Here is a 25129-nt window from a genome sequence, read left to right as displayed (position 1 = left end):
AGTCTCTAGACCTGATTTTGTGTGTGTGTGTGTGTGTGTGTGTGTGTGAATGGATGAATGGAACAGCTTTGGCTCTGGAAGCACAGCCAAGCAACCAGCCTCAGGCTCTACTCAGGAAGTAACTGCCTGGCCCCAGGAACCCTGTGTCCTAGCTGGACTAGGAAGACAGGCGAGGAGGACCTAAGAGGGATTCAGAGTCCCTAAGGAAGGGAGGTGAGAACTAGGCTGCAATTCTTCAGTTAGAATCTGAGGACAAAGGCAGATGCTGCTGTGACCACTCTGTGACCTTAAGTGGAAAGGTACAACACAGCCACGTGGTGGGTGGTGGTGGTCTATCTGAGCTCCAGAGGTGTCTGTGAATGGCTAACCACACAGTAGGTCCTCAATAAACTGTCTTTATCTTAGCAAAAAAGCCCTTGCTTACATTCTGAGCAGAGAGATCATCAGGGGCATACATACAAAGCTAGTCCTTTCACACAGTGTCATTCATATCTTCTGGAGTCCTTTGCTCCAGCATTCAAAAGTTTCTTAGCAGGGAAAGTCTAGAAGGAGCCTCTGCGAGGCGGCTCCTGTCGCCCCCTCTCCTGGCTGGCCACAGTGAGCAGCTGAAGGACCTGCTCCACTGGAACCTTTCTTTTCCCCTCCCAGGCGACGACGTCCCTCCGACTGATGGGTGTGTCTGTCGGGCGGGAGGTGATTCTTGAACAGCTGCGGGCGCCCGCAGGCGAGTGCCGCGGAGTACAGACGCCAGCATAGGTGACAGCATGGCCTCCCGTGACACACCGCCGGCCACCAGCTACGCCCCGCCCGATGTGCCCTCGGGGGTCGTCGCCTTGTTCCTCACCATCCCCTTTGCCTTCTTTCTTCCGGAGCTGGTGAGTGTGGCTGCCCCCACCTGCGGGGAGGGAGGGGCGGAAATCTCAGTAACCTCTCTGCAAACAGGGATAGGGACCAGGGACCAACAGCTAGCTACAACAGGCTCCCATCTTCCAGCTGTCCACTTGACCCCTGGCTGGGTTCTTCTAGAGCAAATTTTCCTTTCCCAAAGGATGAGGAGCCATCCCCAGGCCACTTTGCCGACTGAGGAGTCCAGCCACCTTCTAGACTACCCAGACCCCAAAGAAAATTCTATTACCTGGTCCCCCCCCTGGCCCCGCGCGCCCCCCCTCTAGCGGTTTGTACTTTCCCAAAGCTCAAAGAACTAGGGAACTCTCTAAAGGGCCGTCTGAAAGAAGGTCTCCCAGTATTTTCTCAAATCACATCAGCTGACTTTGAACTTTGATTTATGTGAGTTCCCTGCCAAAGGGAGCTCAAGACAGCATCGTCTATAAAAACAATCTGAACCGCCCAGGTTACTTTGGAAAACTTGTTGCTGCCCGACTCTGGGATACCACACAGCAGAACTGGGCGCTAATCCCTGCAAACACTCAGTAGTGCAATCAGTAGAAAGCAGGTTGGGTCCTTCGACTGGCTCCTGCTATCATCCACCGCCCCCACGCCCCCCCCTCCCCCCCCCGCCAAGCGTCGCGTAAAATCTAGTTTGTGGGTGAAATTTTCTTCTTAGCCCTGAATTTGACCATGCTGCCTCTGGGCTGGGAGGAAGACTTGGAGAAATGACTGGTTACATAAAATGGGTGTGGCCAGCCCTTTCCCTTCTGGTCTTCGTGGAAGGTTAGGTCCCATTGAGTGACCTTTAGGCAAATTGGTTAAACAACAGCCATTCTTGTCAATCAAGAAAGGGAAGCCAGGCTTGTGGGTCCCACAGGCGGGTGGCCTTGATAGAGACTCCACCTAAGAGGCAGGTTTCTTCCAATGCCAATCCCCACAAACGTGGGCATCCTGCCAGACTAATCACGTCCTGAGCTCTGTGTGCCAGGCCCTGGGTGTGGGCCTCACTTTGGAACAGCCGCATGGATGACAGGGATGGCCCTGGATGACAGGGATGGCCCTGACACATTCTATGGAGCAAATGCTTGTCAGTCACCAATTCATCATCGGAGGCGTGGCTAACTCCCAGGTCCCGCCCAGATGAGGGAGGGGTCCAGGCCTGCCACTCACTGGAAGAAGGTTGGATGAACCAGGCAGGAAAGCAGCCAGGTAGAGAGTTATCACTAGAAGTGCTGTAAGGTGTCCCCACCTGTCCTCCTGGAGCCAGATACCTGGAAAAGTACTTTTCATGGTGTCCTGGGACTTTGAGAGGATGAGATCATTGTCATTTATTTGATTTTCTTGACTTATTTTTAAGTAATTTTAGGTTTCTCCTAAAGCCATGGTGGCAGTGCAGGAAGTCGACTCCTCATTCTGAACCCCACAGGTCTCTCCAAACCAGGAAGTTAACATTAGCACTTTGCCACTGACCATTGTTCTATTTACTCATTTCCCTACTAATATCCTTTCCCTAGCCCAGGATCCAGGTCAAAACTCCCGATTGTGTTGGCTGTCCTTTCCCCTTCAATCGGGGCGGTTCCTCTGCCTCCGTCTCGGTATTCGGGCCAGCTATGATGGACTTTGTTGTAGTTAGCCCTATCCTACGTTTGCTTGCCATAGCTCTAGTTTTAATTTGCAAAACATCTTCATTCACTGATGAAAACTTTAAAAATGCAGAAATGTGTTCACAGACAGAGCTAGTGTATCATATCTGTGTATATGTGTGTGCATGTGAGGGTGTGTGTGAGTCTGTGTGCATATATGTATGAGCATATATGTATATGTGTGTGCATGTGTGCGAGTGTGTATGAGTGTGTATGTGTGTGAGTGTGTGTCTGTATCCCAGTGTATATCTGCATCTGAGTGTGTATGTGTGTGTGCATGTGTTTATGCATGCATATATGTGTGCATGTGTATGTGAGTGTATGCGTGTGAGTGTGTTTATCTGTATCTGTATCTGAGTGTATGTGAGTATGTGTGTGCATGTGTGTGTTGAGTGCATTATTCTGCACATGTTTCTTGTACCTGCTATTAGTATGCTTAGAAGAACTGCAGAATAATATGTGCCTGTATGGAGGGCAGAGAAGGGAGGGAAAAGTTCAGATTTTGATGTCATGGGCAGAAGAAGCTGGAAAGATATTGTGTGTGCTGAATCAGTTTGTCCCGGGCCCTTCTTTGGCTCTGGTGATCTGATGTATTTTCCCTCTGCTGTCCACTGGGGCAGTGTAAAAGCACCATGCCTCCAGGTACCCCTGACCCCTTAGTCTTCTGGTCTGAGACAAAAGGTTATATAGAGTGCATTAGAAAGCAGGGAGGCCAGGACACTTCTGCAGGGCACAGAAAGCAGAACCCATGAACTAGGGTGCAGTGATTCCACAGTGGGGTAGCTCCAGGTGACATAGACACATGGTGTCTACAGTGACCTCTCCTAACCACCATGCGCATGTGAGTATATGTGTGAGTGTATGTGAGTGTGTGTGCATGTGTATGCGTGTGTGGAGCACCACATGGAAACCAAGAGTGGGCAGATTCATTGTCAGACAAGCGCTCCCTTGCTAGCCGTGAGGCACCTTGGAGACGGCTCCAGCTCTTTGTGGTTCTCGAAGATGACAGCAAAGGTAGCTCAGACTCCCAGTAGCCTGCTCTAGTGACCTTTGACCTTACCTACAGCGCTTTATCTCCCAATCTTCAGCATTCAAATTCACATGTAAAATGTTTTATTTTGTGACAGTGACGGTTCTAACAGGAACATGCATTCCCTGTATCTTTCCTTACCAGCATTGTTTTCAAACCGGGAAACTGTGGTTGGGAAGACAAAGCTCCCATTTGTCCCATTTGGAGTAGATTTATCTGAGAGCAACCGAGGTTCAGGACAGTCCCGCCACACCAAAGCCTTCCCCAACCACCCCACTTCCTCACTATTCCAAACAGTCTCTTAGAAATCACATTTTTACACGGTGGTTGTTTTAGTTCTAGAAAGTTATATACAGAAATGTAACTGAGCAGCATACATACAACCTTGGGGAGCCGCTCATCCCGCGAAGTGTGATGTTCACATTTCTGAGTTGTCTGAGCTTGTTCCTTTTTATTGCTGAATGCTCTCCCTGGTAAGGATTTAGCATAATCTGACCCAGCTCGATCGAATGTTTCCTGTTCTAGGCAGTTTCCAATAGAACTGCTATTGGCCTCTTGCTCAGGCTTCTGTTGGGGGCATTTTTACTTCTCTGAGGGGAAATGCTGAAGAGTAACTGGCTAGGCAGAACAGTAGATGTCTATTTTGTTATTATTAAGACGCTAAGAAGTTGTTTTGCAGGGTGGCTGGGAAATGTTTGTCTGTTTTGCGTTTTTACTTCTTTCACTAGCATGGCATGAAACTTTAACACACCCGAGGTTTCATTCAGTGCAGTGGTGAATTGAGATTTCTTATTTGAAAGTACAACTTGACATTAACATCTCAAGGGTGAGGAACCTTTCACTCAGTGGGTTTTAAGATGAGTTGTTTTATAAATGAAGGTCTGAGGGAGTCATCTGAACTTTACCCTTCTCGTTAGTTGACTCTTTAATTAGATTTTTGCCTAATTAAAAAGCATGTGAGAAAATTCTTAGAAGGTCAGCTAGTTAAAAGGGGAGGAGGCCTGGGCTCACTGCTTTATGCTGGGAGCCTTTCCTCCTTCCAGTCCATCCCCACCCTGGGAGGTTCATCTTTATATGTCAACCCAAATTCCAGTTTCACCCTGACTCTAATCTGCTTGATTTTTTTCTATTTAGCCATATTAAAGAGTTTGTTTGAAATGGCATAGCCTAGCTAGAGCCAACCTTGCTGGGACCGAAAGTGACAGGGTGGCCAAGGAAGGATTAGGGGCTTTCCTTAGAGGTTGGGTTTTCTATCCTGGCTGTCCCCTCTCCCCTTCCAAAGGCCCTGGCTCATATAAGCAGCTCAAGCGAAGCCTGTTCCTCACAGACTGACTTTATCACTTCTCCTGTGACCTCAGCTTGAGCTCCAGGCTCTGTTCTATGGTGGCTAAAAACAAGAAGGGAGACTGGGGGATGGATCGGTGGGCAAAATGGCCACTGTGAAAGCATGAAGACCTGAATTCAGATCAATCGTCAGCACTCAAGTAAAAACTGAGAGGAACAGCACCTGCAACCCCAGCACTGAGGGGCATGCATGGAGCTGGGGACTCACCAGCCAGCTACCATAGCCAAAGCATCAGGCTGCAGGTTCAAGGAGAGATTCTTATCTCAAGAGAAAGAAGGAACGAAAGAAAGAAAGAAAGAAGAAAGAAAGAAAGAAAGAAAGAAAGAAAGAAAGAAAGAAAGAAAGAAAGAAAGAAAGAAAGAAAGAAAGAAAGGAAGGAAGGAAGGAAGGAAGGAAGAAAGAAAGAAAGAAAGAAAGAGCAAATGAACCAGGGATATCTCAAAATTAATTCTAAAAAGCCATTGAGGAACATGTCCCTGTGTCAAACATCTGGCTTCCAAATGGATGCACACTAGAATGAACATGTGTAGGTAAACACACACAAACATGCATACACACAAACATGCACGTACACATCATGCACGTACACACACACACACACACACATACACACATCCGAGAGCACCCCAAGGCTATAAAAGCAATACACACACACACACACACACAGCCGAGAGCACCCAAGGCTATAAAAGCAATACAGAGAAGGTAAGCACAGGAAGAGACCACTGTCTCCACCCTCAGGTTAGGGGAACAAAAGCGGAGCAGTGTCTGGTGTTTAAACCCTGAAAGAAGTGCCTGGCTTGCTGATGTCCAGATCCATGCCTAGAGGGGCTCCCGTGAAACAGCCGTCATCCAGCCAGGGGCCACAGGTGCCTAGGGGTGAACCAGATGCTTATGGAAAGAAAGGGACAGGACTGGAAAAGGACACAGAAAGAGCCCACCCCCTGCTTCTCACCAGTCTCTGTCCAACACCCCAGCACCAGACCCTGACAAGGATGTCGCAGGAAGTCCATGTCCTGAAAAAAGATGGAGCAGGAACTGAGCAGAGACACACTGAGAAGCTGCCTGTTCCGTCCTGCCTCCCCCCCTCCTCCCTGCCTACTCGTTGGAAACCTCCAGGTCTGTTCTGGCCACATGACTCAACAAAAGCACCAGCAACTTTCTTTAAATAAATGTTCTGTCTGTCTGTCCAAGCAAGACAGACAGCTGTGGTCAGTTCTGGAAGGTCAGCAGATTCCAGTGACTTCATGTGCATATCAGGCTTGAAGGAGAAAGCCTAGGACCAGGATCAGAGGGCCCAGAATGGAGTCTCACAGGTAAAAAGGGCTAGCCTGGACACTCAATTCATTCCACCATTTCCGGGTTTTTTTTCCCCAAGTAAGGGAGAGTCACGAGAGTTTCCTGAAGGTTGTCCAGGTCGGTGAGTGGAGCAAGGAGGAAGTCCAAGATCTTTGGCCACTGTCCCCAACCGCACTCTGGTCACTGCCTCTGCCAGTCTTCCTTTTCGCCCCCACCCCATCCCTGCCAGCCAGCCTCACACCTGTAACCCCTTGGGTCCTTCCCCATTTGGATTCCAGATTCCCACTGCCTGGCCACAGCAAAAATACCCCCAGATGGGCCCCCAGAGGGAAGTCTCCAGGGCTTCCCATCCAGATGTCTAGACTCCAGACTCTAGAGTCTAGAGCACTGGCTCTCAAGCTGTGGGTCGCAATCCCCTTGGGAATTGAATGACCCTTTCACAGTGGTCACCTAAGACTATCAGAACACACAGAAATTTACATTACAACCCATAACAGTAACAAACTCAGAGTCACGAAATAGCAACGAAAATAATTTTATGGTAAGGCATCGCCACGACCTGAAGAACGGTCTTAAAGAGTCACACGTTCCGAAGGTGGCGAGCCGCCTCTCTGCAGTGTTCAGGTGTTTTCGACAAGCCTGACTAAGCTTCCTGCTGTGGGTGGGCTTTCTGAGCTTTCCTCTTCGGTTCTGCCTCTGGAGGGTTTAGAACCCTCAACCCCTACCCATCTAGATGCCCTCCCTGCCCAAGCAATTTCTCTAAACATCACCTTGAATAACACGGTTTCGTGCCAGGGCTTTGGGTCAGCCTAGGATGGAGAGGGATGTGAGGAATGGCCGAGGAAGAGGCGGCGGGGAGGGAGAGTCCCAACAGAGTGTCCTACCCTCTCTCTGAAAGCGTCAGGGACCAGAGGGGGGGCGCAGATGAGAAGGAAGAGAATGAGCCTTGGTCCTCATCAACTAGGCTCCTGGGCGATGGTCCCCTCACAGCGGGGCCACAGTGGCAGGCGCGGGGTGGTGGTGGTGACAGGGGGCACTGCCTGATAAGCCTTTCCAGAGACCTGTCTTTCTCAGGTAGCTATCCTGCTGGGCATCGGACTTCTGCTCTTTGCTAGGGACGTGAAGACCTCAGGACCCATTCCTGCCTCAGAAACTCAGGGCCCACACAGCAAGCAAGGAAGAGACACAAAGTAGAGGATGGCAGTGAAGGCGTGCCAGGCTTTGGTAGGGTGGCTTCCTGGAGGAGGTGACATTAGTCTGGTCCCTGCCCTGTAAGGTCTGGTCACAGCTGAGCTGAGGTGGTCTCGGGGGCACTAGAGGAATCAGTAGGAAGCCTTGGGGAGCCTGGGTTCCCGGAGACTGTGGGTGCCCAGAGCCACATTGAGGATTTACACAGAGACATGAAATTCATCATAGAGCCTGAGCCAAAGGGAGAGAAGGAATCAGCGTGTGTGTGTGTGTGTGTGTGTGTGTGTGTGTGTGTGTGTGTGAAGCCTACATTTAACGTTCTAAAATCCACAAACGGAGAAGAAAAACAGAAAAACAGCTCCCCCGCCCTACCCCGTTAACACCTAGCGTTTTAATTTTTAAGAACGAGGAAAGAAAGTACCTTTAGCCTTTGGGTAGATAAGAATTTTATTTATCATTCTGTTTTATGTTACATTGTAAATCTGTGCAGTTCGATCAATAAAACTCGGGTCAGTCTGAGTCTGAATGGGAGGGTGTGGCCCAGGAGCAGGAAGCCCCCAGAGCAGGGAGGAAGTGCAGTCCAGTTTGTTCAGAAAGGGCACCAGCTCCAGGTTCCCTGGGCTTGCTGCCAGGTCTGGAGAGCACTTACAGGGCCCTTCTGTGACTGTCCTGTAAGGAGCAGTGGCCCGTGGGGATCCAGCCCACACGTTCTGGCTATCTGGAGAGGCCAGAATAAGACATGGCCTTATAGGAGGCCTGGGCAGTCTGGGCAGGCAATTTCCTGCTAGCCTTAAAGCCACAAAGAAAAAAATGTTTTCCCCATGCATCAGGGTGGAATGACTCAGAATTTGTAAGAGTCCTGGGTGTATTTATTGAACATAGAAGTGCCATGCAATGATTGATGTGTTGGGGTTTGGATAGAGGTAGTTGAGGGAATTCCTTGACTTATCAGAACTGTGTCCCTCCTAGACCCAGAAGCTTCAGAAAGGCTTCCTAGCCAGTTCACAGCACCCTGTGGGAGCTAATGTCTCTGAATTATCCACAGAGGCCGGCAGTAGAAAGCCTGCCCAAGAACACCCAGATACTCTGGAGATGGCCAGCACTGCCTGTGGGCCTCTGGCCTCCACTAAGGGCCATCCCTAGCCAGAGTCTGCATTGAATGCAGTTCTTGTGTTAGTGACTAAGCAAGTCGGTTGAGCATGCTCAGAGGCCTTCCTGGCCATCGCTTTAATCTTTGCTTGCATATTCTGCCATCTTGAGCTAAACACTATCTGCCTCAGCATAATGCATAGACTCTTTTCTTTTTAAATTCTGACCTTAAAATAAGCATGCTCATAAATGGACCCACCCCATATGAATATATGTAAGTCCCCCGGACTAAAATCCCCGGCTTTTTGGCTCAGACGGAGCTTTAGATACGACTCCCAGTGTTCCCCTTGCCTGTTGCACTTGTAACTCTCCACTTTTATATCTTGGCTGTAATGCTTATGGCTTATGGCATTTGACAAGGCAGCATGTATAGAGATGACACAGTCCAGGGCCCCTCCCACTGCTCTGGCTTTCCCTCAGCTGTGTCCCCTTTACCACCCTATGCCTGGCTCATATTTGCCATCCTGGTCCCAGCGTTTCTCCTCCTCCTCCCACCAGCCTCTCTACCCCCAGGCTCAGTGCCATGAAGCAGCCTTGAAGTCCTCCTCACAGGATTACTGCTGCAAAGAGGAGCCATCCAGGGTATACAGGCTGGGGCAGGATACTACAAAAGTCTGTGGCTGAGAGTCAGGGAGGCGTGCCAGAGGATGGTCTTCTTCCACAATAGGCTGTTTTAACACACACACACACACACACACACACACACACACACACACGCGCGCGCACACACACAAAGAGACATTTTCATTGTAACTGCTCTCTCTCTCTCTCTCTGTCTCTCTGTCTCTGTCTCTGTCTCTGTCTCTGTCTCTCTCTCTCTCTCTCTCTCTCTCTCTCTCGTGTGTGTGTGTGTGTGTGTGTGTGTGTGTGTGTGTGCTGAAACAAAAGACTCAGGAAATATTTCCTTTTCCTCGAACACTGAGCTTTCTTTTGGTTTCTTCAGGCTGGTCAATGACCCACTTACATCAAGTCATAACCTACAAACAGGTCCATATTTGAAAGCTCTGGTGGAGCCGGGCACTTGGGAGGCAGAGGCAGGTTGATCTCTGAGCTTGAGGCCAGCCTGGTCTACAGAGCAAGTTCCAGTACAACCAGGGTTACACAGAGAAACCCTGTCTTGAAAACAAACAAAAAAACAAACAAAAAAGTTTAAAAAGGAAGAAAAGAAAGCAAGCTGCCACGGAGGGGGGGAGGTGCTGAGGACTGGGGAGCCCGCCCTGCCTGGATGGGCTCTGCAATCAGGGGTCTGAAGAGAGGGCTCAGCACTTAGGAATTTGCGTTGCTCTTGCAGAGACCCTGAATTCTGTTCCCAGTACACACACTGGGCAGCTCACAACTGTCTATAACTCCAGTGCCAGGATATTTCACACCTTCTTTTGGACCCCTTGGTCCCATGAACTCACATGTGTGCCTACCTTACCCTCTACACACACAGACACACACACTTACACACACACACACACACACAGCATAATTAAATATAAAATAAGTCTTTTTAATGGGAGATGGGCTGGGTACATAGCTCAGAGCACTGCCTGAATACACAAGGCCCTGCACTCCCTCTCTAGCACTGAGAAAGAAATATTTATATAAATTGTGCCACGGAAGGAATAAGGCATGATGAAAAAAATCCCTATACTGTTCACACTGTTTTACGATCAGCTTAAAATCTCAGAATAATTCTTGCCATTTGCATTTATTAAAATCTCCTTGGAATTGAGGCATTTCAACAGGACGGCACAAATCGTCAAGCAGTGACCACAGCGACAGGAATGCCTGTGTGATCGGTTACCATTCTCCAGGCCTTTTACAGGAGAAGTACTAGACACAGCCCAGGGTCAGTGGCATCTCGTTCTTCTGCTGAAGGAATATTTGCCCATCCTTGTATGCAGCAGTATTGTTCCCCATAGACAAAAGGTGGAAGCAACCCACACAGGAGAGACAACGAACAAAGAGAAATACTCCTGCCTCTGGTGTGTGAGGGGATTTTGCCCTGATGAGCCCACTGCAAGCTCAAACTCTCTTCAGTTGAAATCGCACTGAATACACATCACTTGCGCAGAGTCTAACTTAACAGCACGGGTCCCCAGTTTCCCCAGTTTCCATCCGTGAGATCCCAGCCTTGCTCACATTGCTCCTGGAGGAAAAGAAGACGTAGGACCCACCTCAACACAGAGCACTAGGCTGGAGAGAGACAAAGTTGCAAAACTGAAAGTTTCTCCCGAATGCTTGTCATGTTTGCCTGTTACAAAGTCAAGAAATCATAAGTTTCAAACTCCTCCGAGGCAAGGACTACTTTATGCTGTGGAACACTGGTTGGCCTTAAAACAAAGCAACATTCTGACACATGCTAAACACAAACCTTGGAACCAACCTACTGAGTGGGATCGGTTGCAGAAGAGAAATTCTGCGTGACTTATCTTTATCTGAGGTACCTTGAGTTGTCAGGGGCTCAGGGAAGGGAGAGTAAAGGAAAGCTGCAGAAGGCGGAAACGGGAGGTGAGAGTTTCTGTTTTGTGATGGGGAGCGGGACCTCAGCAATGGCTACACACTATGCATGTGTGTGATTTCGCTGAACTGTATGTCTGTGAAGTGGTTAAGATGGGAATTTTGAGTACTTTAGTGCCATTTTTATACTACGTCTTAACCTAAAGGCTGAGAATCAGCATGTCTTAGTACAATTTTTCAAAAGAGGAAAGGTATACAATGTTCCAAACAACTTTGATTCCATCAGCCTGAACTCGGAGGGACAATAGTTTTGAGGCATCAGAGCGACACAGGGAGCTTTCAGGGCATTGGAGTTCCCACCATGACCGCACCTGAACAAGTCCTGTGTTGGATTCACTCCTTCCTCGATGTTGGTAGCTCTAGGAGCCAGGGCTCAGTTTCACTTCTGACTTTATGAGCCCCACCCATCTTTTGACTTGGTCTTTGCCTCTTAGTTCCTGGGGATTCCAGGTACTCTCTGTTGTCACCTGAGAACCAAGAAAGGGAGGAATCTCATGAAAACAAAGAGGCAGGAAAGACAGGAATGTGGTATTGGCAGGGGGTGAGACCTGCCCTGCTGAAATGTCACCCAGCTATGCAGAGAAACCTGTCACCAGTGTCTCCACCTTCTGCATGCCTCCAATTCTCAGCTCTTTGTCTGTCCCATGATGAACCCACCCCTGGCTTGGAGCCCCACCGTGCAGAGTTGAGGTACGCATATACTTCCCACCTCCTGGGCCATCCATCACTCAGACAGCCTTTCTCTGAACCTCTGGGCACACCACACCAGATCCTGGTCAACACCATCATGTCTGCTACATTGCCTAGAAAAGCAGGTCTCATCCGGGACACTTCAGGACCCTCCTTGTTAGTCTCTTCTTGGTCTTTTAAATTTTTTTGTGTTGCTTGTTTTGGATCATTTTAAACGTGACCATTGTCCCACATTGAAAACTCTGTCCCCTGCTGGTTGTGGTAAGAGGGAGAGAACTTCGTCCTCAAGCCGCCGACCAGTCTCCCTGAAGCTAAGCCAGGGTCCTGGTCTGGAAATACTAGGTTCATTTTAATACTTGGTTCATTTTTTTTTCCTGCTCTGCATAAATCGCAGCCTGCTGGCATGCTGCTATCTGCTGGGACTTGTTCTGTTTTGGGAAATAAGCACCTTTCTTCTATCTGAAGGCTGCAGAAGATCCCATGCTGGTAGGCACAGCTGGTTTGATTGGTGTCCTCTACAAGATCATTTTGGGTCAATCTGTCTTTTCTTTTTTTTCTTTTTTTCTTTTTTCTTTTTTTGGTTTGTCAAGACAGGGTTTCTCTGCATAGCCTTGGCTGTCCTGGAACTCACTCTGTAGACCAGGCTGGCCTCAAACTCAGAAATCCACCTGCCTCTGCCTCCCAAGTGCTGGGATTAAAGGCGTGTGCCACCACTGCCCAGCCAATCTGTCTTTTCTTTTCTGCATCTTTTAAAATCTTGCACCCCTGTACGTTCCTTATTGTGTCCACACCTTCTGTGTGAAGGACAATTTGGAAAGCGAAGTTACTGAGTAAAGCATCTTAATTTAATGTGTTGAGCAGTATTTTCAAAATAGCCGGGTGGTTAGTAACGCAGGTATTCTCCAGGTGTGGTGGTGCAGATTTAATCCCTAGCGCTCCTCAGAGTCCTGTGGGTCTCTGTGAACCTGAGGCCAGCCTGGTTTACATGGTAAGTTCCAGGACAGTTAGGGCTAAGAGCCCTAATGTCGTGGACCAGAGAGCCCCTCCCCTGTTTATGGACACAGAGGCACAGGTAGGTGGCTTGCATACCTCCCTACTGCCCTCCCCCCCACCCCCCCACACACCTAGAGCTGGCTGGGATTCAAACCCAGAGGCGGTGATGCACAGACCTGAATGGGCGAAATAGAAGCAAGTGAAACTGGCTGAGGGATTTTGGTTTCAGTGGCACCATCTGGAGAGCTTCCAACAATGCAGCTTCCCTGGCCACTCTGGGCAGCATCTCTGGGGCCCAGTCCAGACCACTGAGCTGTCTCTAAGTCCACAGAGAGTTCCAGGAACCCACAGGACTCCGTGCTCTGCCCTAAGGTGGTGCCAAGCTTTCCTGAGTTCCTGTTTGGTTTTTGTTTTCTGTTTTGTCTTGCAGTATTGGGAACCGAACCCAGGGTACAGCTGAGGCCAGGCAAAAAGTCCATCATCAAGTCACACCCCTGCCCCCCATGTATATTAAAAGGTCTTTACTGCTGTGCCATACTTGGGTTCTTTTCCTTCATTAATCATTTTCCTTCATTCAAAGACAGCAAGGATGAGCCAAAAGTTCTTTTTTAAGTTCCTTTTTAAAAAAAAAAAAAAACCTCCTGTATTTCAACTTAACTGATGCTAGTACTTGCAGTTATTGTGCCCAGTAGAGGCCTAAAGGGCAGGATTTTTTTTCTTTATATATATATATATATATAAAGAAAAATATATATAATATATATATAAAGAAAAATATATATAATATATATACATACATATTCTGTATCTGTATTAGATGCAACAAGCACCCCTGTACATTTTTACATTCTTTATTGTGTTCATACCTTCTTCATGGTATATATATACATATATTTATATATGTGTATATATATATACATATATATGTATATACATATATAATGTTCAGTCTGCAAACATCACCCACTCCACCCACTCCTTGACATCTCCCAGTGTGTATATATGTAGGTAGGTTGGAGTGCCTATGGAGGTGTGGGTTCCCCCTAGAGCTGGAGTAGCAACAGTACGAGAGGGGCTGGAGAGATGTCTCAGCGGTTTGAGTACTGCTGCTCTTCCAGAGGTTCTGAACAAACAGCAAACACCTGACGGCTCACAGCCATCGGTAACAGGATCTGATGCCTTCTTCTGGTGTGTCTGAAGAGAGCAATGGTGTACTTGTATACATAAAATAAATGAATAAATCTTTAAAAAAAAAAAACAAGCAAACGGTATGTGCTACCCAACATGCTGGGTACTGAACTCAGGTCCTCTGCAAGAGCTGTATTATGCTGTAACTGGCCTTTGCTATTTTCTGGGTTCTTTTTCTCACCCTTTATCCCTGCCCCCCCCCATCTGGTTTCATCCCCTATCACTAGATAGGAGAGAAAGAAGAAGAAGGAGGAGGAGGAGGAGGAGGAGGAGGAGGAGGAGGAGGAGGAGGAGGAGGAGGAGGAGGAGGAGGAGAAGAAGAAGAAGAAGAAGAAGAAGAAGAAGAAGAAGAAGAAGAAGAAGAAGAAGAAGAAGAAGAAGAAGAAGAAGAAGAAGAAGAAGAAGAAAGAGAGAGAGAGAGAGAGAGAGAGAGCCCTGAATCTAATTTCTTGCTTGTGGCTGGTCTTTGCTACTTTGTGGGTTCTTTTTCCCACCCTATACTCTCCCGGTTTCACCCCCTATCACTAGATAGGAAAGGAAGGACAGAGGGGAGAGAGATTCTTGAATCCAATTTCCTTCTTGTTTCTTCTTTAAGCATGATTACTAATAAGCCACAATACCCCTTCCCCCCCCCCCAAAAAAAAACAACCACCAACCCCACCTCTCAGGGCTCTAATTTATACACCCTCTGAAAAGTTCTCAGAATTCCAAATGTCACACAATCACAGAAACTATCTGCCCCTGGCAAAAACCTATGCCCCTGCCAGAGCATGAGGCAAACCATGGCTAGCTACTGCAGTCTGAAGCGGCCCTGCATCCCCACAGCTGGGGTTAAAATGAAAACATATTCTTATAATATATCTGTGGTTTAAAAACAAAAACAAAGCAGAATTCTCACTACAGTATGCATTCTTAACCACTGAGCCACCTTGCCAGCACCCAACAAGTGAGTTATGGTCTAAGATACATGACCAACCTTTTGGTTCAACTCTGTTCTACTTTTCTTTTCTTTTCTTTTCTTTTCTTTTCTTTTCTTTTCTTTTCTTTTCTTTTCTTTTCTTTTCTTTTCTTTTCTTTTCTTTTCTTTTCTTTTCTTTCTTTCCTTTCCTTTCCCTTCCCTTTCTTTTCTTTTCTTTTCTTTTCTTTTCTTTTCTTTTCTTTTTGATAGGGCCTTAACTGCACAGCATGCTATATAGACCAGGTCTTAAACTCAAAGAGGTCCACTAATGCCTACTTCCTGAGCGCTAGCTTGAGCTACCCTGCAGGGCCCTCCAGTCTACCTTAAGGGATGTTTTGAGTTTAGTCCTTGGGAAGTATATCCACGAGCAATGTGCAGTTCTTCAAAGAAAAAGACTCTGCTAAAGTCATATTTGATGTACACTTGCTCTAAACGTCTGACTGCAGCAGATACCCCTCCCCCCCCCCAATGGGGTAAGAAGCACACCACTGAGACATGCCCTGCTCCTCAGAGATTGCAAAGGGGGGCTAAGATAGGGGAACTGTAAGCAGCCAGGAGAATCTGTAAAGTTAAACCTGAGCTTTTAAAAGGAACTTGAAACCCAGTTCCCAACCCAGACTACTTGAGGTAGAGGTGTAGACACAAACAACACTGGTTTTAATTCACCTGGACTTGACCTCTGGCCCCAGGGCCATCTACTGTTTAGAAAGCAGAGGGGGTGTGGACGTAAAAACCAAACAACATTCCTCTGTACGACAGTTATTCAGCAGGGCTATTTAAAAAAAAAAATTCATGTAATTTGAGTAGATTCCCCAGGCTCAGGGGTCTTTGGGTAGAGTGGGAGTGGCCATTCAGAAACAGCTGGAAAACAGACAACAAAGATCCGAATGAGCCGGCCCTCTGGTACTGGGGGCTTGTCAGTAACTGTCCCAGGCTTTTGCTGTGGTTCTAGCAGACCAATTCCAGGCACTTTCTAGGAGCATCTGGATCCCCTGCCCATGGCATGAAATCTGCTTCAGAGGACAGCCACCCAAATGTCCTCTCCTGTGTTCAGGCCCCATTCCATACTGCCTGTGCAAACTCAGGCCTTGGTGCCCTCCAGGGGCACTGGTAGTGTCTAAATTCACAAAGACAATTAATAATGTACACACAACAGTAATGATCAGGGTAGCTGTATATGGCAGGAAAGCAGGGGGGTGGGGGAGTGGGGGATGGGGGGGTGGGAGTGTGGGGGTGTGGTGGGTGGTGGTGATGTGGGGGGGAGCGGGGGAGGGGTGGTCCTTTTCAGCTCTGACAAGGACTAGAAGGACAGAAGTGTGTGGCTGGTGGCCGAGCCTGACACAAGTGGGCTGAACACAGCAAGAGAAAGAACCTGTGGTTCTCTGGTCTCTCGGAGCAAACTAGAGTCGCACAGCAGATTGACTGAGGCAGTGTGAGTGGATAGATCTTTTACAAACTGAAGTTCCTGGTGAGTGTGAAGAAGAGACGATTTTCTTAGAGAGTTTTTTTCAAACCGTGGACCCCAACACTCCTCGCCCGTTTATCTGTTTTGCTCCAGGGCCTTTTCTGGGCTTATAGTCGATAACACAGACCACTCTCTGCCCTCTGAGGTCTGGTGTGTGTCCTGGGGTAAGCACCAGTTTTGCAGGCCCCAGCTGGGCATTCCCACTAACAGCTAGCACTGTCCGGGATTGCCCTGGGCCAGCACCTGCGTGCACTTCCTACGGCCTGTCAGGAAAGACACTTAGCAAGTGCATTGGAGCACCATCTTCTCCCTGTGATATCAGCAAGGGAGGGTTGGGGGTGGGGCAGAGGACAGGCCTCCCACCCCAGATACCCTTTCCCTAGAACAAGATAGATATTTCCTAATAGAACCTAGATCTTCCAAAACCTTTCTTAGAAATTGACTGTTTAAAGTGATTGTTTCCAGTAGACCTAGTGGGCCTTTTAAATTAAAATTGAGAATGTAGAAAACTTTCATGCGCATATGCAATGTCTCTTAACCACATCCACCCTTCACTGCCCTCCTTCTTGTCCCCCTCCCTTCCCACTGGCCATCTTTGCAACCAGTACCCCTTCAACATTTTATCTAGTTCCTTATTTCTGGGTTACCAATTGAGTTTAATTAAGGCTGCTTGCAGAAGCATGTAGGGATTAGTTACATGGGCTACACCCCCGATGATGCCACCCCATCCCCCAGCACCATTGTCTGCTAGTGGCTGCACAGGGAAGAACCGAACATCATGAGTCCTTCCCGCATCCATGACAGAACGCCGATGGGCTGATCGTTTGTGGGTCTTGTGCAGTCATAACCGTTATGAATTCACGAGTGAAATGGCCATGCAGTGTCTGGAAGAGAGCACCCCTCCCCCTCCTTCCAGCTCCTACATCTTTTCCTGTACTCCTCATCTATATTCTTTAGGCCTTGGAGTGGGTAGTGTACATGTCTCATTTAGGGCTGAACACAACAGTCCCTTGTTCTTGGCATCCTAACGAAGGACTTGTGCTTTAAGAGGAGGCCAGGATGCTGGAGCTGGGTCCACCCGAGAAAGCCGGGATTTCACTCCTAGCCTGCGGTTAGCTAGGGAGCTACTTAGCCCCTCTTCTCATTTTCTCCTTAAGAACCTAGGATTCTCCAGAAAGGCAAAAGAACTTTTCTTCAAAGCAACAGTTAGGGAAGTCTTACAAGGGACAGACAGAGTAGCAGTACCTGTGTATCTGTATGCTGGTTAGTTGAAAGCTGAGCTAGTTCCTGAAGGGGGGAGAAGGGTGCTGGGGCAGGTGGAGCCCGAAGGCAGGTGCCTTTCCGCTCAGCTAGACAGATGTGAGTCCAGTCTCTACTGAGGGATTTCCAAAACCAGATATCCAGTGGGCAGGTGCATGTGTGTGGTTGAAAGTCACGGAGAAAAAGGGACAGAGACAAATTCTTGCTATCACAACTCAATGTTGTCCTTAAAAGCACCGTTTAGGGCAGGAGAGATGCTCATGGCTTCTTCAGGAGAGCCTGGGTTTGGTTGTTAGCACCCATAATGACAAGTAAGAGCAGTTCCAGAGGATCCACAGACTTGGCTGTGATCCAGAGAGGTCAGCTTCTTCTGTGTGCACACATACACGTGTTACTGTGCTTATGTGCAGATCAGGGAACAGCTTGAGAGAGTGGGTTTTCTCTGTGGGTTCAGGAGATCGAACTCCAGTTGTCTGAGTTGGCAACATGCTCCGGTGCCCGCTGTCTGACCTTCGGCTGAGCTGTTAGCCAGGGATGCTCTGCCAGGGGTCCCCTCCCCCTGACACACAGCAAGCGAAGCCCTTCTGTGTTTTTCTCTTGCAGGTGTTTGGGTTCTGGGTGTGGACCCTGGTGGCTGCTACGCACGTCGCATACCCCTTGCTGCACGGATGGGTGCTGTATGTCTCCCTCACCTCATTTCTCATCTCCCTGATGTTCCTGATGTCCTACTTGCTTGGGTTTTACAAACGATTTGAGTCCTGGAGAGTCCTGGTAAGAGTTAGGGGGTGGCGCCTTCTGGGCCGGAGTCCTGGGTTTGTAAGGATGATGGGCTTACCTAGGTAGGGAGGGAGAATGAAAGACTGGGGTTAGAGACCCTGGGAAGAGATTCCTATGAAGTGGATGATTCTTATTTCAGTGTATTGATTACTAAGCCCAAGTGAAAACATCTAAATCTTTCCTTGTATTTCCCTCCATTGCCTTCCTTGTTGGGACTGTAGGTACCCACTCTCCTGAAGTTAAGAATATTATCTGGAGCAATAGTTCAGCTGTAAAGGGCACTCATTGCTCTTGCAAAGGTCCCAGGTTTAGTTCCTAGCACCCATATGGATGCTCACTGTAACTTCAGGTCTAAGATATCTGTCACCCACAGACACTCATGCATGTGGTACACAGAAGTAAATAAATAAATATACACATGTATGCATCTGTATTGTAGGCATATATATGTACATATACATATATACATGTCGGCAAAACACTCATACACTTATACTAAAAAAAATATTGTAAGGCTAAGCATGGTGGTTTGTACCTAGAGTTTCCCAGGAACGCAGAAGTCTGAGACAGGAGGATGGATATATTGAACCCAGGTGTTGAAGGCCAGTCTGGACAACAAAGAAATGCCCTGTCTCTTAAAAATAATTCTGGGCTGGAGAAACGACTTAGTAAGTAAAGTGTTGAGGAGCGGGGCGTGAATCCCACAACCCACATAGAGCCCCGTGCGGTAGGTCACACATCTGGAACACCAGTATTCCCACAGTGAAGTAGGCAACAGGCACAGGCACAGGAGAGTGTGGCTCCAAAGGCACACCATGGCGTGTGTGAGCTACTCTTCCCTAGAAGCTGCAAAATGCAGATTGATCCATTACTGCCTTCTCCCAAGAGCTAATGAGCATTTTAGTGGCTGCAGGACATTCCTGTCCAGTTGACAGTGTAGCACAGAAAATCAAAACTAAAATCAAGGGCTAGTTAGATGGCTCAGCAAGTGAAAGAAAGGGCTTGCGGCCAAGCCTGGTGACCTGGGTTCAATCCCTGGAACTCGCATGGTAGAAGGAAAACACCAACTCCCACCAGTTATCCTCTAACTTTTGCATGTGCACTGTGCCCTGATCCCAACATACATACATACATGCATACATACATGTAAAATATATTTTTATGACAACTAAACTCAGAAGCCAGATTCTCCTGACCCTAACATTATCTGAGTCTAAGTTTCCTTCTCTATAAATTGGGAATATTGAAAGCAATCCCATGAAGTCGACTGTGAACATTACAGAAGATAATTGTCCAAGCAGTGACAAGCCCATAGTGGGTCTTCATCAACCTGACACATAATTACCAGTTAGCTGTATAAGGATGGTAAAAGAAGTCACCAAAGCAGGGAAAGGCAGAAGTACATTTCAGCTGGTTTTGGTATTTTTACACTTGTATATATTACAACTTTTTATTTATCCATTCTCGTATGCTCTATGGATAGTCCATTAAAAGCACTGCAAAGAAAGGCTGGGGAAATGGCCTAGCTGGCAAAGCGCTTGATATATAGGCATGAGGACCTGAGTTCATGTCCCCAGCATCTAAAAGAAGCCAAGCCTGGTGCTGCACATCTGTGACTCCAGAACGTGGTGGAGGTGAAGGGTGGAGCTGTGGATTTGCTTCTCAACTGGTCTACCTAGATGTGTCTCAAAAAATAAGATGCTAAGGGACTGGCTGGGGAGGTGGCCCAGTGGTTAAGGGCTTTTACTTCTCTTGCAGAGAATCTGGGTTCAGTTCCCAGCACCTACATCAGATAGCTCACAATTGCTTCTAATTCCAGCTCCAGAGGCCATAGAGGATCCAATGCCCTTTTCTGACCTTCACAAACACTATATGCCAGTATGATACACATACAGACAAGCAGGCACATACATAAAAATTAATTTTAAAGCCTTTAATCCCAGCACTCAGAAGGCAGGCAAATCTCTGTGAATCTGAAGCCAGCCTGGTCGACATAGCCAGTTCCAGGGCAGCTGATCCTGAGAGCTCTTATCTCTATAGTGAAAACTTGTCTCAAAAAAAAAAAAAAGCTAATATAAAAAAGAGAGAGAGAAAGCAATAGAGGAAGACTTCTGAAGCTGACCTCTCTCACACACATACATGTGCATACAGAATACACATGTACACACCCACACACAACACTCTAAAAGAGCAATAGGAGACACACACGTGCATACAAAATATACATGATGAACACACACACACACACACACACACAGAGAGAGAGAGAGAGAGAGAGAGAGAGAGAGAGAGAGAGAGAGAGAGAACACACATGCACTGGGGAACACTGTAACCAAAGAACAGTAGGGAACCAGCCTGCCTGCCTGCCCCACCCCTGCTGTGTCCGTAGAGGGGAGAGTAACTCACTTGAGTATCACTGACCCAGCCTCTGCTCTGCATTCATTCCCAGGACAGCCTGTACCACGGCACCACAGGCATTCTGTACATGAGTGCCGCTGTCCTGCAAGCTCATGCCACCATCATTTCTGAGCACCAGGACCTGAACCACTACTACATCAATGTTGCAGCCTCGGTGAGTGGCTGCAAGGCTACTGGGCAGTGACACAGACAAGCACATATGGAGGGCACTGATGACTTGCAGCCCAGTGCTGTCTTGGGTGTTTTGGACAACAAGAGACTAAAGGAGGGGACAGTGTGTGTGTTTGTGCATGCCTGTGTGTACACAAGTGTGCATGTGTGTCTCTGTGTCTGTGTGTCTGTGTGTGTGCGTGTGTGTGTGCGCGCGCGCACGCGCGCGTAAGCACGAGTGTGTGTCCTAATTTCAAGGGCTACTTCTTGTGTTTGTCCCACTCACCCTTGCTCTCCTCAGCCTTGCAGGGCTTTCTCAGATCTCCATTGAAGTTAAGACATGGAGGCATCTGTATAGTTTAAAGCTGTCGGCCTTTTGCTGGGACCAATACTAGTAGCTAGTTATCCTGACTTCTGCACCGTCCGCCATCCTACAGTCCTGCTACCCCTCCTTCTCTGCCCCCCTTCTCCAGGTTCCCACAGCCTGATTCCAGCTCCCCTCTATCCCTCTTGTCCCCTACAGCGCCTCCCTCCCTCTGTTTTCCTCCACCCCTGCCTGCCTGCCCAGTAGTTCCCAGCACTTCCTGCCCCACCCAGCTCTTTATAATGCATAAAGCCACATTCTTTATTCTTCTGGTAGGCTCGGGAGGGCCACCTTCCCCAAGGCCGCTTGTCTGTGACTTTACTGATCCTTCTAACCTTGTGCTGCCAGCTCCAAGCAATTATTGAAAACACAAAAATATTCTTCTTCATAGCCAGAAAATACAGTATTTGTGGAACACCCCAACACCACAGTCTTCAGAATTTTGTTCTTTCCCCAAATAAACAAAACCACATTTCACTTTTCTTACTTAATCTGCTAAGAGCTCCTGCTGCCTCGCGATGGTGCCTGAATTGCTGGGCACAGGCAACTGTTATGAGTCTTTTTGTTTCAATGACACACATCCAAGGAGATGGCATTACTAGGTAATGGAAGGAGGGCTATGTGGGCCCTGTAAACTGTGGAAGGAGCCTGATGCCCAGGTGGTAGCACCCAGGTAGTGATGGGCTTCTGAACCCACCTCTTTCTCTACTGTGAAATGGAGCCCTCTTGTGGCTGTAAGCTCACCTACCACAAGCTTGGTGACCGACCACACCTTGAGTGTCAAACAGCCTGACCCTTGTCAATGGCTTCCAAAGGCTGTCACACCAAGGCAGGGGCAAAGGCTACATTAGAGGACACTGTCCCCAGAATAGGAACAGGGTACCAGACAAACACCACGGGCCTCTGGAAAGACCACAGCATTTCCCAGCATCCTTTTAGCCTCCTCCATCCCTTTCCTCTTCCACACAGCTCCTGGACTTCCTTAAACTCATACTCCCAGAGATGAGTTTTGGTCGCCTCTCCACCGCTGTTGGCTACCAATCAACCCCCAACCACACAGATACACACAATTTCTCACTCTGGACCTGGGCAGGGTTGTCCACATCTCACATCAGCAAGGTATCTATTTCCTTTTCCCAAACTCCAGCCTATCTTTGTTGAATGTTCTTCTGGCCTTATTCCTGTCTGGACTATATGTATAGGACCTGCTGGCTCAGCTCTTGCTGGAAAATGCAACCTGTCTATCGCAGGTGTTATTTATTTACTTATTTTCTTATTTGTGACAGGGTCTCACAGGCTAGCCTCAAACTTCTCACTCTCTTGACTCAGTTGTCTGGGTGCTAGCATTGAAGTACAACAGGTGCTTCAGAGTTATTGGATGGATGGATGGTTGGATGGATGGATGGATGGATGGTGGGTGGGTGGGTACATGGGTTAATGACGGATGGATAAGTGGGCAGTGGGTGAGTAGATAGATGGGTGGGTGATGGATGAGTGGGTGGGTGGATTAATGGATTGAAGAGTAGATGGAAGGTGGTGGATATATGGATGGATGGATAGATGGATGGATGGATGGATGGACAGATGGGTAGGTAGATGGGTTGATGGTGGATGGATAAGTGGGTGGGTGATGGATGAGTGGGTGGGTGGATTAATGGATAATGAGTGAATGGGTAGGTGAGTGGATGGAACGGAGGTGAGTGGACAAAAGGACACTGAGGCTAGAGTGGCTTCCATCCTAAGGAGAGCCAGTGTATCATTTTAAACTCAATTTTAATTATGGTCATGTTTTCCTGTTGGAACAGAATAGAAGAGGCAGAGTAGACAGCAGATAAACTGAGGCCCCAGAAGTCCTAGAGAGGGATGATGGCATCCAAGACAAAGGAGATGGATGCACCAAGAGCTGCCAGGATAGCAGACTGTGCAGCTGGCTTCATCCTCGACAGTTAGATGGAAGGAGACTGAGAGAGATCCCAGGTTACTGTCACTGGACGCTGGAGGGGATGTGAATCCTGGGGCTGACTGAGCTGAGAGGCTTTAGGGGACCAGCTTGGGTTGTTAAGAGCTTGAGAAGAACCCAAGAGAGTCACAGACAAGGTTCTCCAAGCAGACTTCTGAGCATAGCTGTGGGGATGGCCAAAACAGAGACATATCGAAATGGGCCCAGGGAGACAGCTCAGCATGACCCAGGGCCCAGCTCACGGAGGGAGAAGAGTAGCTTTGAAGCCAGGGAAGGCCCTGGTTGCAGTTGGAGGAAGTCCTCACAATGCCCAAGGAGGAAGCATCCCTAGAGGGTGGAGTAGCCGCCCTGTGCTTACACTGCGCTACCCTGACGCTCCATTTCCTTCCAGTTCTTCGCCTTCCTCACCACGCTGCTCTATATTCTGCACGCCTTCAGCATCTATTACCACTGAAGTGCAGGGAGAACCGAACCCAGTGAGACCCTGGAGGCCGTGTGATTAGCCCTCAAAGCTGGTCTTCCCATTTGCCAACTGGATTATAAATTCACCAAGCCACCCGAGGGGCCAACAGACCATCTCTCTGGAATGATGAAGAGACTCACTTTGAACATTTATGTTCTTTGTGGTGACTATGAGAAAACTATCTCCCTGACCAAAGATGACTGCCCCTCCTTCTCCCCCCAAAGACGACTGACTTTTGATGTTCCCCCAACCGTGAACTCAGCTGAGCTCGGCTTTTCTAGAAAACTAACCCTGAACCCCTCAGACACTGTTTCAAGATGCCTCCCCTGCTGTGTTGCCTGTTAGGATCTTTTTGTTAATGGTGCTCTCTACGATAGGTTTAGAAAACAGTTAATCTTATTTTCTTAGATAGGCGAGGCTCCACAAAGGCTTGACAGTCTACTGGCCCTGCACACACCTTGCTTGTAGCTTGTGCTATGGCCCTGGAGCAGCTGTCGAGATCTGCCTTCCTCCCTCATCACACCCCACTTCCTATATATTAAGGGCCCAAGGAAAATGTACATAAACCCAACGTTGAGGGTAAATTTGTGGAAGAACTAAGCTGCCGGGTTTGGGGAGTCGGAATGGGAAAGATGCACATGCTGTATCCTTCAGAAACTGCAGGGCTTGGTGTGCCTGTGTGGAGCCTCCAGGACCAACCTTGGGAGGACCAGAGGCATCCTTGTCTTTTAGAAAAGACTTCAGCAAAGGAGATTGGAACATCACAACCCTAGATTTATCTTCAGGCTCCTCCCAGAAACCCTGGGGAAGCAGCAGCTGCTCTATTGTTCTAGGGTCTGTGAAAGGACCCAGATGGAGGTCTACACTCATTTCCATGCGCTCTCAACTCTTCCTGGGGACCCTGTGGGTGGGGCCAGACTGCAGGATTCATCATGGAAGGGTGTTTACAGTTTGGAGGCCTTTGGGCTTTTTCCAAGGACAGGCCTTGTGGAAAGAAAAGCAGGAAGTTCAATGAACACGCTCCAGAGTTAGCTGGGCTCTTCGACCCATCACCATCTGGGCGTGTCTCAGCCCCATGCCAAGGGTCCCTGCATGCCAAGGGTCCTCACCCGACAGTCCAACCATCTAATTACCAAAGGGACTTCACTAAATCTAACTTTTCTCCATTTGTGTGTGTGGTGGTGGGGGGCGGGGTGAGACGTGGCGGGGCTGGGACATGGGTTTATGTGTGCAGGCTTAGCTTCGCCACTGTTTACCAGTCACTAATTGCCCCAACATCTTGAAAAGCCACCACTTATCTCTGTTTTTGTAGCCTGGGATCTATCTGTGATCTTCACCATTGAGTAGTTGCTAAATGACCTCGAGCAAATAAAAGATGGTTGGGCAGTGGGAA

At 48.3% G+C, this 25129-nt stretch overlaps 1 protein-coding gene across 1 annotated transcript; it reads left to right on the top strand.

The window, feature by feature from the left end:
* Positions 1-724: 724 nt before the first annotated feature.
* On the top strand, positions 725-25129 carry Mall (mal, T cell differentiation protein like). Its single transcript, XM_052183562.1, has 4 exons — positions 725-875; positions 18208-18375; positions 20831-20953; positions 23665-25129. Exons 1-4 carry the CDS (start codon positions 765-767, stop codon positions 23725-23727), a joined length of 465 nt encoding a protein of 154 aa, XP_052039522.1. The 5' UTR covers positions 725-764; the 3' UTR covers positions 23728-25129.

Source organism: Apodemus sylvaticus, chromosome 5 (assembly GCF_947179515.1).
Source record: "Apodemus sylvaticus chromosome 5, mApoSyl1.1, whole genome shotgun sequence".
Lineage (NCBI taxonomy): Eukaryota > Metazoa > Chordata > Mammalia > Rodentia > Muridae > Apodemus > Apodemus sylvaticus.
The sequence above is the reverse complement of the archived record's forward strand: the minus strand, read 5'-3'. Positions and strand labels throughout refer to the sequence as shown.